Genomic DNA, 14,749 nt, shown 5'->3' with positions numbered 1-14,749 from the left:
TTCCTCTTTGCTGGGTTCCTGCTGGGATTAACTATTAATCCTTCCCCTCCTCTTATGTCCAAAGATCAATGTTAGAAACAAGGTCACAACTTCAGATTAAGGCCATGATCTGTGTCTCCCCTTCCCACTCCCAATTCCTGGTGGGCAGCTCTGTGAGGCTTAATGGCTTGAAGCTTCTGCCTGGCTGTCACAGGAAGGACTAAAGGTATCCACAGGAAAGAAGAAATGCTGTGAGTGAACTGTAGTGGGGTAAAGAGAGGGCCAGGGGCTCCAGAATTGTGAGAGGTAGACACAGAGACACAAGCCAGCGACCCCAAGCACAGCTTTATTGACACCCCAGGCAACACCAACACTTTCCAACCGCATGTGTAAAGGCCCAGGGGTGAGGGGGCCCATGGGGCAGGGCCTGAAGGTGAATCGTGGGCCTTGGGTTTTTTGTTGAGTGATGACAGCTCCATGTTCCTTCCAGTGGCCCTGCAGCCCCTCTATTCCCCAGCTTTAGCCGCTACTCCCAGCGGGGCAGGAGGAGCTTCCATGGCCATCTGGAGACCCTGGCAGGGGCTTGCCCATACGATCCACACACCAACAGGGACCTCGGCGCTGCCCCTGGGAGGAGCGGCACTGGAGAGAAAGGCACACAGGTCAGGGGTGAGGCCAGAGGCTTCCAGCAGGAGAATGAGAGGGGATGTCTGAGTCTGAGGATGCAAAAACACCTGAGGGTCCCCTTGGGACAGCAAGTGTCACTGGGTTCCCTCTCTCTCTCTCTCTCTCTTTTTTTTTTTTGAGATAGAGTTTCGCTCTGTTGCCCTGGCTGGAGTACAATGGCATGATCTCCGCTCACTGCAGCCTCCACCTCTCAGGTTCAAGCAATTCTCCTGCCTCAGCCTCCTGAGTAGCTGAGATTACAGGTGTGCAGCACCACGGCCCGGCTAATTTTTGTAATTTTTGATAAAGACGGGCTTCACCATGTTGTTCAGGCTGGTCTTCAACTCCTGACCTCGTGATCCACCCGCCTTGGCCTCCCAAAGTGCTGGGATTACAGACGTGAGCCACCACACCCGGCCCAGAGTTCCCTCTCTTTAGTTCCTCCTCTTCAACCAATAAATTGTGTGCATTCTGCTAGCCTGGAACAGTAGTTTTCAAATTGGCGTTTCCAAATCCGGATCACCAGGGAACATGTTAGAAATGCATATTGTCAGGCCCCCCCCGCCCACAACACCTCCTGAATCAGGAAGGCTGCCGGTGGGGCTCAGCCATCTGTGTGGCATAAGCCCTCCGGAGGATTCTGATGCCTTAAGTTTGAGAGCCACTGAGTTAGGCCATTCCTTCAGTAGGTTTTCTCCCACAGTGTGTGGTTGATTATTCTCTAAGTTTGTATAATAAATTATATTATTCTCTATGTTCTCCTGAAGCTGGAAGATCCTTAAAGATGGGGCAGTGTCTTATTTATGCAGCTTTGCAAGCCCCACCGTCCCCACTCCCTGGCAGGAGCCGTCTACTGGAGCAGGGGGAGAAGAAAAACAGCCTCACCTGCCGCTTCCGGTAGAAGCCTCGATGGTCACAATTGGGCACGTAGAGCGTTTGAGCCCCTCGGTAGATCTCAGTCTGGAGTTGCTGCAGCACTGAGTCCAGATGTCTACGGCATGGGCCCTGGGGGAGGGAGAGCAGGCAGCTTAGAACCGCTCCAGCCCAGTTCCCTGTTCCAACCTTCTGGCCCACCAGGCAAGCACCCAGGACCGACAATGGAGCCGTCTCCAAGCCCAAGGGAGCAGTCTCAGATGGAAGTCTCCAGGGCTTCCCACCCTCCTGCTCCCTATCAGCTCCAAACGCACCATCTCAGTGTCTTGGACACCTGCAGAATTGGGCTGGGAGGGTGTGGTAGAGGTGCCTGGATTCCTCTGTTGGTTTCTGCGGTTCGCATCCTGTGGGCGGCCAGTGCCTGCTTGGAGTTTACTCTCCTTAGGATTCTCCACTGAAACTGCAGGAGGAATAGGAGAAGGAGAGGCCAGAAATCAGCCAGAGCCATGTGGAGAAGGGCCTTGCCCACATCACCTGCTTAAGTAAGGAAGGGAGGGCCTTATGCCCCATAGTTGCATGATGCTGGCCCTAGTTTCTTTCTCTGACAAATAGTTACATTACTTTTCCTGACAATATTCCCCAGTATTTCCCATAGTGAGTTTAAGGCTTATAAGGGAGATGCATTTTGGAAAGCAAAAATGGAAAATGAGGATGGGTACAATGGCTCACGCCTGTTATCCCAGCACTTTGAGACGCAGAGGGGGGAGCACTGGATTGCTCGAGCCCAGGAGTTTGAGACCAGCCTGGCCAACATAATGAGAACCTCATCTCTACAAAAAAATTTTTAAAATTACCAAGGTGTGGTGGCATGCACCTGTAGTCCCAGCTACATTAGAGGCTGAGGCAGGAGGACTGCTTGAGCCCCAGAAGTCAAGACTGCAGTGAGCCATGATTGTGCTACTGCACTCCAGCCTGGACAACAGAGTGAGACCCTGTCTCCAAAATAAATAAATTATTGGCTGGGCTCGATGGCTCGTGCCTGTCATCCTAGCACTTTGGGAGGCCAAGGTGGGCAGATCACTTGAAGTCACGAGATAGAGACCATCTGGCCAACATGGTGAAACCCCGTCTCTACTAAAAATACAAAAATTAGCCTGGCGTGGTGGCAGGCGCCTGTAGTCCCAGCTACTCCGGAGGCTGAGACAGGAGAATGGCTTGAACCTGGAGGGGCGGAGGTTGCAGTGAGACACTGGACCACTGCACCCCAGCCTGGGCAACAGAGTGAGACTGTCTCAAAATAAATAAATAAATATGTTTTAAAAATTAATTTAAAAATAAGTTAATGAATTACAATAAATAATAAAATACATGAAAAATGGAGAACAAATGCAAAGGACTATTGGGGACTTTGGGCTTTGGGTGAAAAGGCCTGGCTGTTCCACCAGAGGCCAGAAGGGGGCGCACGAAGCCAGGGAGCTGGGGCGGAGAGCAACGGATGTAGGAGGGGGGCCAACAGGGACCCAAATGGAATGTGTGTCCCTGCTGTGACCTTGCTGTGACTCAACCCACCCCTCCCAGGCCTGAGATGTGGTTACTTCTGGGGCACTGCAGTGGGAACCTCTCCCTTCTGATACCCTGTGATCCAGGCCAGCTCAACCCCAGTGGTCCCAGGAGCACACGGATTCAACCCTTAACCAAGACAGGCTGAGGGCAGATTAAGAAGGTGCAGGGAATGAGGGGCTTCCAATCTGCAGGTTGCTCCTGGCTCTGGAGAAAGTTTCCGGAGGGTCCGGGGAGAGCTCAGGACTGGGAAAGGGTGAGGAAATAAGTCAGGGATAGGAAAAGGCAGAAAGGGGAGCATGTACTGCTTGGAATTTGCCTAATATCTAATAAGATACCAGAACCCCTGAAGGGATCCTGTCTTTCCCTTTGTGCCCAAAGACAAGCTCCCAGCTCCCACTCACAACCCAGGAGACATTTCCCCTGCAACCCTGAGTCTGATCCTTCTTCCTCAGGATGCCGGCCCCTCCCCAAACCTTGTCCTTCATTCCCTACATTTAGCACCCAACCATGTAGTTCCAAACTGCCTTCTCTCATCCACCCAGACCACCTTCTAGGAGGACCCCCAGAAGCCTGCACTCGGGCATTTGGGACTGAAAGAAACTCCAAGTGAATTCTCCATCCCCTCCGGAGGAAGGAACCCAGAGCCTCTGGGATGCGCAGTTTGCATTTCCTGTCCTCCCCATCTCCCTGCTGCCCCCCATGTTTTCAGTGCTGATTCACTTCTGTCCCACCCACCCAGTGACTCAGCTTCTGCTCTCCTCCCTGGAGCAGGGTAGGGTAGGATGGGTGAACAGTTCTGAGCAGGTTTAAATCATAACCCTGATTTGGCAGATTCCCTCTTTCCCCTACTCTTTCTCCCCTCTCCCCCACCCTACGCCCTAGCCTGCCCTCAGACCCTACTCAAGTCTAATACAACTTTGGATTTGGACCTCTTCGGTTCTAGACCCCTCCTGTTTAGGTGCTTCGAACACCGGTATAAGGAGGAAACGAGCCATTTCTCAGTGTGTGCAGAATTTCGGAGTCTGGGGTTCCCTTCCCTCTTTCTCAAAGTGGAAGCTGAGAACAACATTTGTGTCCTTTCCCCAGCTTGCCGTCAAGGGTTGTAGGAGCTGGGCCTGCTGGAGCACATGGGATGGCCCTAAAACCCTCCATTTCTCCCCTTGCCGTCCCCAAGTTCCCACTTGCGCACACACTACATCAAGGGAAAATAAACGGAGCAAAAAAAAAAGACCGAGAGCGCAGACACCTTCTGCTGTGTCCCCAGGTCCCCTGGCCGCACCCCAGCTTCCTTCACTTGCCCCTTCTCCCCCACACAAATGTGTCCCCCAAAGTCGGAAGCGTCAAGGGTCAGGGCTCAAAGGCTTGCAGGGCCACCCACTCTTGTCTCCCCAGGACCCTGCCTGGAGGACGCGGGTCTCACGTGGGCGGGGCAGGGGCGGGGCGCGGACTCACCCGCGGGCGCGCGGGCCGGAAGGCAGCGGCCTCGGCCGAGCAGCAGCGCCCGCAAAGGCGCCTCGTCGTCCTCGGGCGGATGGCACTGCAGTCCTAGGGCGCAGTTAGGGGTGTAGACCCCGCACTCCTGCCCCTCCCTCCTGAGACAGCCCTCAGCTTCCGCGCAGCCCTGCGGTGGCGACCCCCCATCCTCTTCCTCCACGCAGCCCCCTGGACAACCCGCTTGCACCCCTTGCCCGCAGCCTGGGCACCGCGCCAAGGCGCCTCCTGGGCTGGCAGCGAGCAGCAGAGCTAGCAGCAGCAGCGGCGGCAGCAGCCTGTGGGGGGTCATGGTCAGGGTTTGTGCCCCGTCCTCTCCTTCCAGAGCAGTCGCAGCGCAGCTGCTGCCCGCCGCCGCCCCTCTGTCTTAAGTAGCCGCCGGCCAGGGGCCGGGCCCTTTAAGAGCCAGGTGAAGGGGGGGTGGGGGAGAGGGCAGGGGCATTCCCTAAACTGGGTGGGACTGGGGAGGGCCCCCCCAACCTGGGTCCTCCCCACTCCTCTTTCCCCCTCCCTTTCCAGTTTCTGTTTACTTCCCAAATTGCTCTGATTTTTCTTGCTTTGTTCCGGGGAATCTCGGCCCGGAATTTGGGAGCTGTACAGCTGGCTGGAGGGACTGGAGGGTGGGGAGGAGCGGAAGAAGGGGAGGACTGGAGTGCAATCCACTTAGTGTGTATCTGTAGGAAGACGAGGGGCATGCAGGGACCCGGTGGGGAGTGAGAAGATGGGGGCTGAAAGGGAACTGAGAAGAGATTGTATGTGTGGATCACGAGAGGAGTGGGCAAATGTGGAGGGACAGAGAAAAGATGGAGAGGGTGGATAACAGGGTCTTGGGAAATTCTGCTGATGGGAGAAGTAGACCAGGGAAGAGGAGAGGAAGGGCAAAATTGGGAAAGGGGTAAGAGAAAGCACCCCTGAGATGTGACTACTGAGAAAAGGGGCCCGAGGGGAGCCAGACTGGGGTAAGCCAACAGGGGGAAGGGCCGGGACGCAGGGAGGGATACACCTCGAATGAACAGTAGGAGACCCTAGCATTGTGGTGGGCGCATGGGGAGTCTGGAAGAATTGGAGAGGGCTGTGTGCGGGGTGAGAACTGGCTGGGAGGCAGGGAAAGGGGGAAAATTGGCCGGTTGAAACTAGAGAGGGACAGAAATAGAGGTACTCGTATTCTGGATGCTCTTGGGGACAGTGGCCAGAGAGCAGACCCCACCCCCCTTCCCATCCCCATCCTTCAGATAAGCTCGCGCCTCCATTCCTCTCCTCTCCCAGAATCCGTCTCCTTCCCTCCCAATCATCCATGGGGTTTTCTGGATTCATCAGACTGTCTTGTGCCCAGGGAGCTTCGGGGGAGGGACTACTCTGAGCATCTTTGCCTGCCTACTTGTCTGCCTTCGCTGCAAGGGTCGGCTTCCACCGCTCCCCATCCACCTTCCCTAGGCAGTGTCCCGCCCATCCCAGGCACTCCTAGCCAGGCCTCTACAAGAGAGAGGAAGAGGGACTGTTTCCTTCGGCAACCCACACCCACCCAGTTCTGGGTTATGCAACAGGGACCATCTCATTCTTTCCTAAAACAAGGGCTCTGGGCAGTGACTAAGTTTAAATGCTGGGCCCCAAGCAAGAATGTCAGCAAGGATTTCTTGAACTTTTAGGTAAATACGAAATAATACGGACCTCATTGTCAGCACCGCCCCCTTCCCCATATTACCCTGGGACCCTAGGACCTGTGTTTGGAGAATGGTGTTTTCCTGTTGCCCTGAGTTACTGATGCAGACTGGAGAGGCAGGGAGGAGAGGGTTGTGGGGCAGCTGATGGGAGAAGCTACTGCTGATGGGAGAAGTAGACCAGGGCAGAGGAGAGGAAGGGCAAAACTGGGAAAGGGGTAAGAGAAAGCACCCCTTCCACCAAGGCTCTTCAACGCCCTGCCCCAAGCTCTGACCAGGCTCCCTGGAACCAAGGCTGGTCAGAGACGGGTTCCAGGGTACTGGGGTCCTGCCCCACCCCCTTTATCACTATTTATTTTGTCCTACACATGGTTCTGGCTAGGGTCTTAGGGTCTTTCTCCTGGACTTCGGGTTGGTGCTCCTAAATAAGGTGGAAAGCCTGTGGGAAGTTGGGAAGGGAAAAGAGATGGCTGTGCTCTTGCAGGATCCCAGTGTGGCTCTTTTTTAAATTTAAATTTAATTTAATTTAATTTTAAGTTCTGGGATACATGTGCAGAATGTGCAGGTTTGTTACATAGGTAAATGTGTGCCATGTGGTTTGCTGCCCATCAACCCAACACCTACGTATTAAGCCCCACATGCCTTAACTATTTGACCTGATGCTTTCTCTCCCCTCGCCACCCCGCCCCCACAGGCCCCAGTGTGTGTTGTTCCCCTCCCTGTGTCCATGTGTTCTCATTGTTTTCAGCCCCCACTTATGAGTGAGAATATGTGGTGTTTGGTTTTCTGTTTCTGTGTTAGTTTGCTGAGGATAATGGCTTCCAGCTTCATCCATGTCCCTGCAGAGGACATGATCTCATTCCTTTTTATGGCTGCATAGTATTCCATGTATTTGGGTTGGTTCCATGTCTTTGCTATTGTGAATAGTGCTGCAATAAACATACATGTGCATGTATTTTTATAATAGAATGATTTATATTCCTTTGGGTATATACCCAGTAATGGGATCGCTGGGTCAAATGGTATTTCTGGTCTGGTTCTAGACTTTTTTTTTTTTTGAGGCAGGGTCTCATTTTATTTCCCAGGCTGGAGTGCAGTGACTCCATCACGGCTCACTGTAACCTTGACCTCCTGGGCTCACAACATCCTCCCACCTTAGCCTCCCAGGTATCTGGGAATACAGGCACACACCACCACACCTGGCTAATTGTATTTTTACTAGAGATGGGGTTTCGACATGTTGCCCAGGCGTGAGCCACTTCACCCAGCTTGATGTGGCTCTTTAAAGATGTTTGTCACGGTGGCTCATGCCTGTAATCCCAGCACTCTGGGAGGCCAAGGCGGGAGGATCACTTGAGCCCAGGAGTTCCAGACCAGCCTGGCAACATGACCAAACCCCATCTCTACTAAAAATACAAAATATAGCCGGGCGCGGTGGCTCAAGCCTGTAATCCCAGCACTTTGGGAGGCTGAGACGGGCGGATCATGAGGTCAGGAGATCGAGACCATCCTGGCTAACACGGTGAAACCCCGTCTCTACTAAAAATACAAAAAACTAGCCGGGCGAGGTGGCGGGTGCCTATAGTCCCTGCTACTCCGGAGGCTGAGGCAGGAGAATGGCGTAAACCCGGGAGGCGGAGCTTGCAGTGAGCTGAGATCAGGCCACTGCACTCCAGCCCGGGCGACAGAGCAAGACTCCGTCTCAAAAAAAAAAAAATACAAAATATCAGCCAGGTGTGGTGGTGCATGCCTTAGTCCCAGATACCTAGGAGGCTAAGGCAGGAGGGGTGAGACAAGATCATGCCACTGCACGCCAACCAGAGTGAGACCCTGTCTCAAAAAAAAAAAAAAAAAAAAAAAAAAAAAAATCTGTGCTCCTCCTTTGTAGGTTATCTTTCAGAAAAAGCCCAACACTTTGCCACCTTCTAACATCCACCACTCCCTCCTCAATCCTCCTCAATTTCCAGCCCCATCTTCCCACACTGCCACCACCGCCTCCTCAGATTCTCCCACCTGCCGAGCTCTGTTAGTTTCTAGATTCTAAGCCCGATTGCACAGTCCGGTTCCACCCAGCACCCCAGCATTACATTTCCCTGTTTCTCCCTCCCTCTAGCATGATGCCCAGTTGTATGGCCATCAGTGCTGAGGGTCTAACCAGTCTCTTTGCAGATTGAGCCCCTTGAACTCTGCCTTCCTGCCATTGGGATGCCCTCTGCCTTAGTACCCAGGGCAGAAATCTGAAGCATGTGTTTAGCACTCAGACCAAGAGTGTGGGTCAAGGTACAAAACCCTGGGATTCTGTCTGGCCTTTGTATGAGAAGCGTTTGCTGAGAAGTTTCTTTCAGGCTGAGGAAAGGCTAAATAGCTTGGGCTATCACTTAAGCTTTTCCATGAATAAACTTTGCTGGAACTTCCTCCTCCTCGTCTACATTATACACTGGTCTTCTGGTCGCTCATGCTGTGTCTCTTACACTCAACCTGTCCCTCTAAATTCATGGTGCCCCAAGTGCTGACTTCCTTTTGAGAACAAGGGGTAAAGGAAGGGGCCTGCCTGGACCATATTCAGCTTTAAATTTGAAACAAGAAGCAGTGGCACAGTCCACAGACCGAAAGTCCCAGAGAGGAAGTTCAATGACCACATCAAAACATGGCCTAAGGCTGATGTGGGCCTGATGGGAACTACTGTGTAAACCTCAGCTGACCTGCAGCACCTGTTTTCTGCCATCTCTCCCACACATACCATCCAAACTGGTCCTGCTGAAACGTGCTCCTGATCCCCATAATTCTCTTCTCCTCAAGGACTTCGGGGGACTTTTACTTTGTATTTCTTATTTTTTAAATTTTACTTTAAGTTCCGGGATGTATGTGCAGAACGTGCAGGTTTGTTACATAGGTAAACGTGTGCCACAGTGGTTTGCTGCACCCATCAACCCGTCACTTACGTATTTATGTTTTTTGTTTTTCGTTTTTTTTTTTTGAGACGGAGTCTAGCTCTGTTGCCCAGGCTGGAGTGCCATGGCACGAACTTGGCTCACTGCAACTTCTGCCTCCTGGGTTCAAGCGATTCTCCTGCCTCAGCCTCCTGAGTAGCTGGGATTACAGCCACATGCCACCGTGCCCGGCTAATGTTTGTGTTTTTAGTAGAGACGAGGTTTCACCATGTTGGTCATGCTGGTCTCCAACTCCTGATCTCATGATCTGCCCACCCCGGCCTCCTACAATGCTGGGATTACAGGTGTGAGCCGCCGCGCCCGGCCATATAGTTATGTATTCAGCCCCACATGCCTCAGCTATCTGACCTGATGCTCTCCCTCCCCTTGCCCCCTGACCCCACAGGCCCCAGTGGGTATGTGTTGTTCCTCAATGTCCTCCCCGACCACAGAACCTGTGCTCTGCCTGACATTCAGGGCCCCATGAACAATGACCCTGAAACACACTCTGCTTCAGTTAGCTGACTGAATCACCTGCCCCACAATCCCTGGTGGTTTCTCATCTTTGGGATTGACATGGGATAAGGGGAAGTGAGGATGAGGCGTAGCTGCTCAGAGATCATTTCTTCCCCTGAACTCCAAGCTTTCAGCTTACAAGGACCCTCCCTTCACTCCCCTCATCACTAGCCACATTCTTTTTATTTTTTTTGAAACAGGGTCTCACTCTGTCACCCAGGCTGGAGTGCAGTGGCTCAGTCACAGCTCACTGCAGCCTCAACCTCAGGGGCTCAAGTGATCCTTCCACTTCAGCCTCCAGAGTAGTTGGGACCACAGTCATGCACCGCCACATCTGGCTAATGTTTTAATTTTTTAGGCCAGGCACAGTGGCTCACATCTGAAATCCCAACATTTTGGGAGGCTGAGGTGGGCAGATCACCTGAGGTCAGGAATTCAAAACCAGCCTGGTGAAACCAACATGGTGAAACCTCATCTCTCCCAAAAATACAAAAAAATTAGCCGGGCACGATGGCACATGCCTGTAATTCCAGCTACTTGGGAGGCTGAGGAAGGAGAATCGCTTGAATCCAGGAGGCGGAGGTTGCAGTGAGCCGAGATCACACCATTGTACTCCAGCCTGGGAAACAAGAGCAAAACTCTGCCTCAAAAAAAAATTTCTTTTAATATAGACAGGATCTTATTATTATATTGTCCAGGCTGGACAATATAGGAGCTTGAGCTCCTAGACTCAAGTGATCCTCCCACCTCAGCCTCCCAAAGTACTGGGATTACAGGCATGAGATACCACACCTAGCTCATCACTAACCAAATTCTGGCACCTCTTCCTCACCTGCTTGACCAGTTGACACCTAGCCTTCCTTGTAATTCATCCACATTATTGTGTTGCTATTTTATATTTTTGCTCCTCTTTTCCTGTGTCATTTTTCCAGTTAGATTGTGGGTGTTTTGAGAATAGGGCCCTCATACCTTTTATTTATTTATTTATTTTTTGAGACAGATCTCACTCTGTCGCTCAGGCTGGAGTGCAGTGGCCGGATCTCAGCTCACTGCAAGCTCCGCCTCCTGGGTTCACGCCATTCTCCTGCCTCAGCCTCCTGAGTGGCTGGGACTACAGGCGCCCGCAACCATGCCCGGCTAATTTTTTTGTATTTTTAGTAGAGACGGGGTTTCACCGTGTTAGCCAGGATGGTCTCGATCTCCTGACCTTGTGATCCGCCCACCTCGGCCTCCCAAAGTGCTGGGATTACAGGCGTGAGCCACCGCGCCCGGCCCCCCATACCTTTTTTATCTCTGGAACTCCAGCTTCCAGCCCATGGAAGGAGTTTAGAATAGACACCAAGAAATATTGGTGTTTTTGGTGGGAGCAAAGGCAGTCCTGGGAGAGTGACAGAGAGGTGATGGAGACACTGCAACCCTTTTGGAGGCTCAGCCATCCTCCTGGACCTCTGCGCCAGCCCAGCTTACTCCCGGGATTTTCTGGGCCCTCTCACCCCTTCAGCGCCTCCTCTCTCTTTTCTTCATCCTCTCCCTGCTCTCAGGTAAAGGCCAATAGTCTGAGAGGCCCAGAGTGGTGTCAGGAGAGGGAAAACTGCCCCCAGGGTAAATCAAACAGGACTTCCCAGGGAATAGGGCTTTACAAGAGAGTTTGGGAGAAGAGATGGATAGGGATGAAGAGAGGGGATGGTGAAGGCATCCCAAGGAGGAAAGCACGTCTTTGTGTAATGGTTGTAAAGGTAAAAGGACAGGGGGAGCAAAACAGCATATGTGTGTTGATGTGTGTGCGCGCATGTGTGCTCCACCTGGGTCCCCAGTGTCTCGGTACATCAGAGGAAGAAGAGCTGGAAAGGGAACAGGACTTTTCTAGACTGGGCTGGAGCCAGCCAGATGGTTGAGAGTTGGGAATCATTAGTGAACAAAAAGGAGCAACTAAGGATCTGCGTCTTGCTTTTTTTTATAATTAAATTAATAAAAGTATATTCAGTCATTCAATGGATTCATAGGGCATCTATTTATGCAGATGTAACTGGGAGATATGGACATAAGTAGGAATTGTGCTCCCAGAGAGCTTAGTGCTAATATCTGTTTATCCAACATATAATAAACAACTGAGAAAATCAGCCAGGATGCCAGGGTATTCTGGGCTAGAATGGACTGTGACAAATTAATCTAATTATATTACACACCTATGACACACACACTGAGGAGGGTGAGAAGAAAAGGAGCTGACCTAAGTAACTTTGGAAAACAGTGTTTTCACTGGAAACTCTCAAAGGCTAAAAACAAAAAGAAGGATGCACTCTACAGAAACACTGTACTGTAACCATTACATCTATTTCTCATTGGGCTATGGGTTGAAATTTTTGAAAGTGCCTTACAAAAAACAAACAAACAAACAAACAAAAGAAAATGCTTTACATATATATTGGGGTTGAACAAATAAGTAATGAATGTTGGGAGCCAGGTTTCTCACTGTCAGAGGGAGAAGTCACAGACCCACAAGGGGGAAAGGCTAGAATGAACTCTGTGGTACTGGGTTAGCATGGGAGACAGCAGTGTGAACTTGTATTTAGCTTAGTATATAGTCAGATGAATAGATATGGAAATGATTATAGATACCTATATGCACATGGTTAGTATACATACATGTATTACCTAACTCCGTTGCCCCAGAAGGCCTAGAAGCAATGACACTACAATAACAGTATCATATCTCACAGCTAGATCTTGGTTTCTGAATACCATTCTCCAATAAAAGAAAGAATGTGGAGAACTGGCTGATTCTGGGGCTGGGGCAGGGAAAATAGATGATTTAGAGCATCTTGCAGTACTAGAAAGTAAGAAAGTACCCACTAAACAAAAGGATGGGGGCATATCAAGGGGACAAGGGAACCAACCTGAAAGAGCTGGCAATGACAGAGGCTGAAACAATTTGAGCAACAAAATAGATTACATAGTATTGGATTATAACTGAAGGTATAAAATAAAGATACATGAATGCATATTGATTGTATTAGTTTGCTAGGGCTACCGTAACAAAGAGCCATAAATTGGGTGGCGAAGACAGGTATACATTGTCTCAGAGTTCTGGAGGCTAGAAGTCCAAAATCAAGGTGTCAGCAGGGCCCTGATCTCGCTGAGACTCAGGGAAGAATGGGCTTTCTTGCCTCTTCCCAGCTGCTAGTGGTGACGGGCAATTTCTGGCGTTTCTTGGCTTACAGCTGTGTCAATTCAATCTCTGTCTCTGACATCACGTGACTGTCTTCACGGTGTCTTCCTTCTGTGTCTGTCCAAATTTCCCCTTTTTGGGTTTTCTTTTTTTTTTCTTTTTGAGATGGAGTCTCACTCTGTCGCCCAGGCTGGAGTGCAGTGGCACGATCTCGGCTTACTGCAACCTCCGCCTCTCAGGTTCAAGCGATTCTCCTGCTTCAGCTTCCTGAGTAGCTGGGACTACAGGTGCGTGCCACCATGCCCAGCTTATTTTTTGTGTTTTTAGTAGAGATGGAGTTTTACCATGTTAGCCAGGATGGTCTCCCATCTCCTGACCTCTCGATCCGCCCGCCTTGGCCTCCCAATGTGCTGCGATTACAGGCATGAGCCACCGTGCCCGGCCCAAATTTCCCCTTTTTATAAGGACACAAGTTATATTGAATTACAGTCCACCCTCATGACCTTATCCTAATTTGGTTAAATCTGCAAAGACCCTATTTCCAAATAAGGTCACATTCTGATGTACAGGGGGTTTAGGACCTCAACATATCTTCTTTTGGAGGATACAACTCAATCTATAACACTGATATAAATAAATATTTGAGTCAGTAAATAAATAAATTGAGAAGAGACAACTTTCTTCTAGAAGATTTCCAAATAATTTATGTAGATACTCTGCCTTCCAGAATGTAGAACTTAACCCCCCTACTGCCTTGAAAGTGGGCTAGACAGGCCAGGTGCGGTGGCTCACGCCTGTAATCCCAGCACTTTAGGAGGCTGAGGCGGGTGGCTCATGAGGTCAAGAGATTGAGACCTTCCTGGCCAACATGGTGAAACCCCATCTCTATTAAAAAATACAAAAATTAGCTGGGCATGGTGGCGTGCACCTGTAATCCCAGCTACTGGAGAGGCTGAGGCAGGAGAATTGCTTGAACCCGGGAGGTGAATGTTGCAGTGAGCCAAGATCACCCCACTGCACTCCAGCCTGTGTGACAGAGCAAGACTTCATCTGAAAAAACAAACAAAAACAAAAAACAAGTGGGCTAGACCTTAATGACTTGCTTCCAATGAATAGAGATCAGAAAAGAAAAAATGCTAACTTTGTAGTAGAGAAAACTGGCAAACACCACCTTAACCAAGTGATCATGGTTAACCTCACCAGTGATGTCATGCTGATATCATGTACCCCTGATATGATGAGATGAGAAGTACTTTACCTCTATAGATTTCTTTCCAAAAATCCATAACTCTAATCTAATAGTGAGAAAAACATGAGGCAAATCCATACTGGAGGATGTTTTACTGGATACCTGGCCAGTAATCCTCACAACTGTCAAAGTTACCAAAAACAAAGGAATCCTAAGTGAATTAACACAGGAACAGAAAATCAAATACCAGCCAGGCACAGTGACTCACCCCTGTAATCCCAGCACTTTGGGAGGCCAAGATGGGTGGATCACCTGAGGTCAGGAGTTCAAGACCAGCCTGTCCAACATGGTGAAACTCTGTCTCTACTAAGAATACAAAAATTAGCCAGGTATGGTGGTGCTTGCCTGTAATCCCGGCTACTCGGGAGGCTAAGGCACGAGAATCGCTTGAACCTAGAAGGCGAAGTTTGCAGTGAGCTCAGATCATGCCATTGCACTCCAGCCCAAGCAACAGAGCAAGACTCCATCTCAAAAAAACAAAAAGGAAATCAAATCAAATCAAATACTGCATTTTCTCACTTATAAGTGATAGCTAAACATTGAGTGCATGTGGACACAAAGAAAGGAATAATAGATACCAAGGCCTACTTGAGGGTGGAAGTGAAAGGAGGGTGAAGATTGAAAAATGACCTATTGAGTAGTATGCTCGTGACCT

General features: G+C 50.4%; 1 protein-coding gene across 1 annotated transcript; it reads right to left on the bottom strand.

Annotated features, from left to right (window-relative positions):
• Positions 1-304: 304 nt before the first annotated feature.
• IGFBP6 (insulin like growth factor binding protein 6) lies at positions 305-5,137 on the bottom strand. Its single transcript, XM_023210578.2, has 4 exons — positions 4,534-5,137; positions 1,833-1,978; positions 1,531-1,650; positions 305-621 (listed from the first exon to the last, which is right to left on the bottom strand). Exons 1-4 carry the CDS (start codon positions 4,862-4,864, stop codon positions 499-501), a joined length of 720 nt encoding a protein of 239 aa, XP_023066346.2. The 5' UTR covers positions 4,865-5,137; the 3' UTR covers positions 305-498.
• Positions 5,138-14,749: the final 9,612 nt, after the last annotated feature.

This window comes from Piliocolobus tephrosceles, chromosome 10 (assembly GCF_002776525.5).
Source record: "Piliocolobus tephrosceles isolate RC106 chromosome 10, ASM277652v3, whole genome shotgun sequence".
Lineage (NCBI taxonomy): Eukaryota > Metazoa > Chordata > Mammalia > Primates > Cercopithecidae > Piliocolobus > Piliocolobus tephrosceles.
This window is presented reverse-complemented; position numbering and strand designations above follow the sequence as displayed.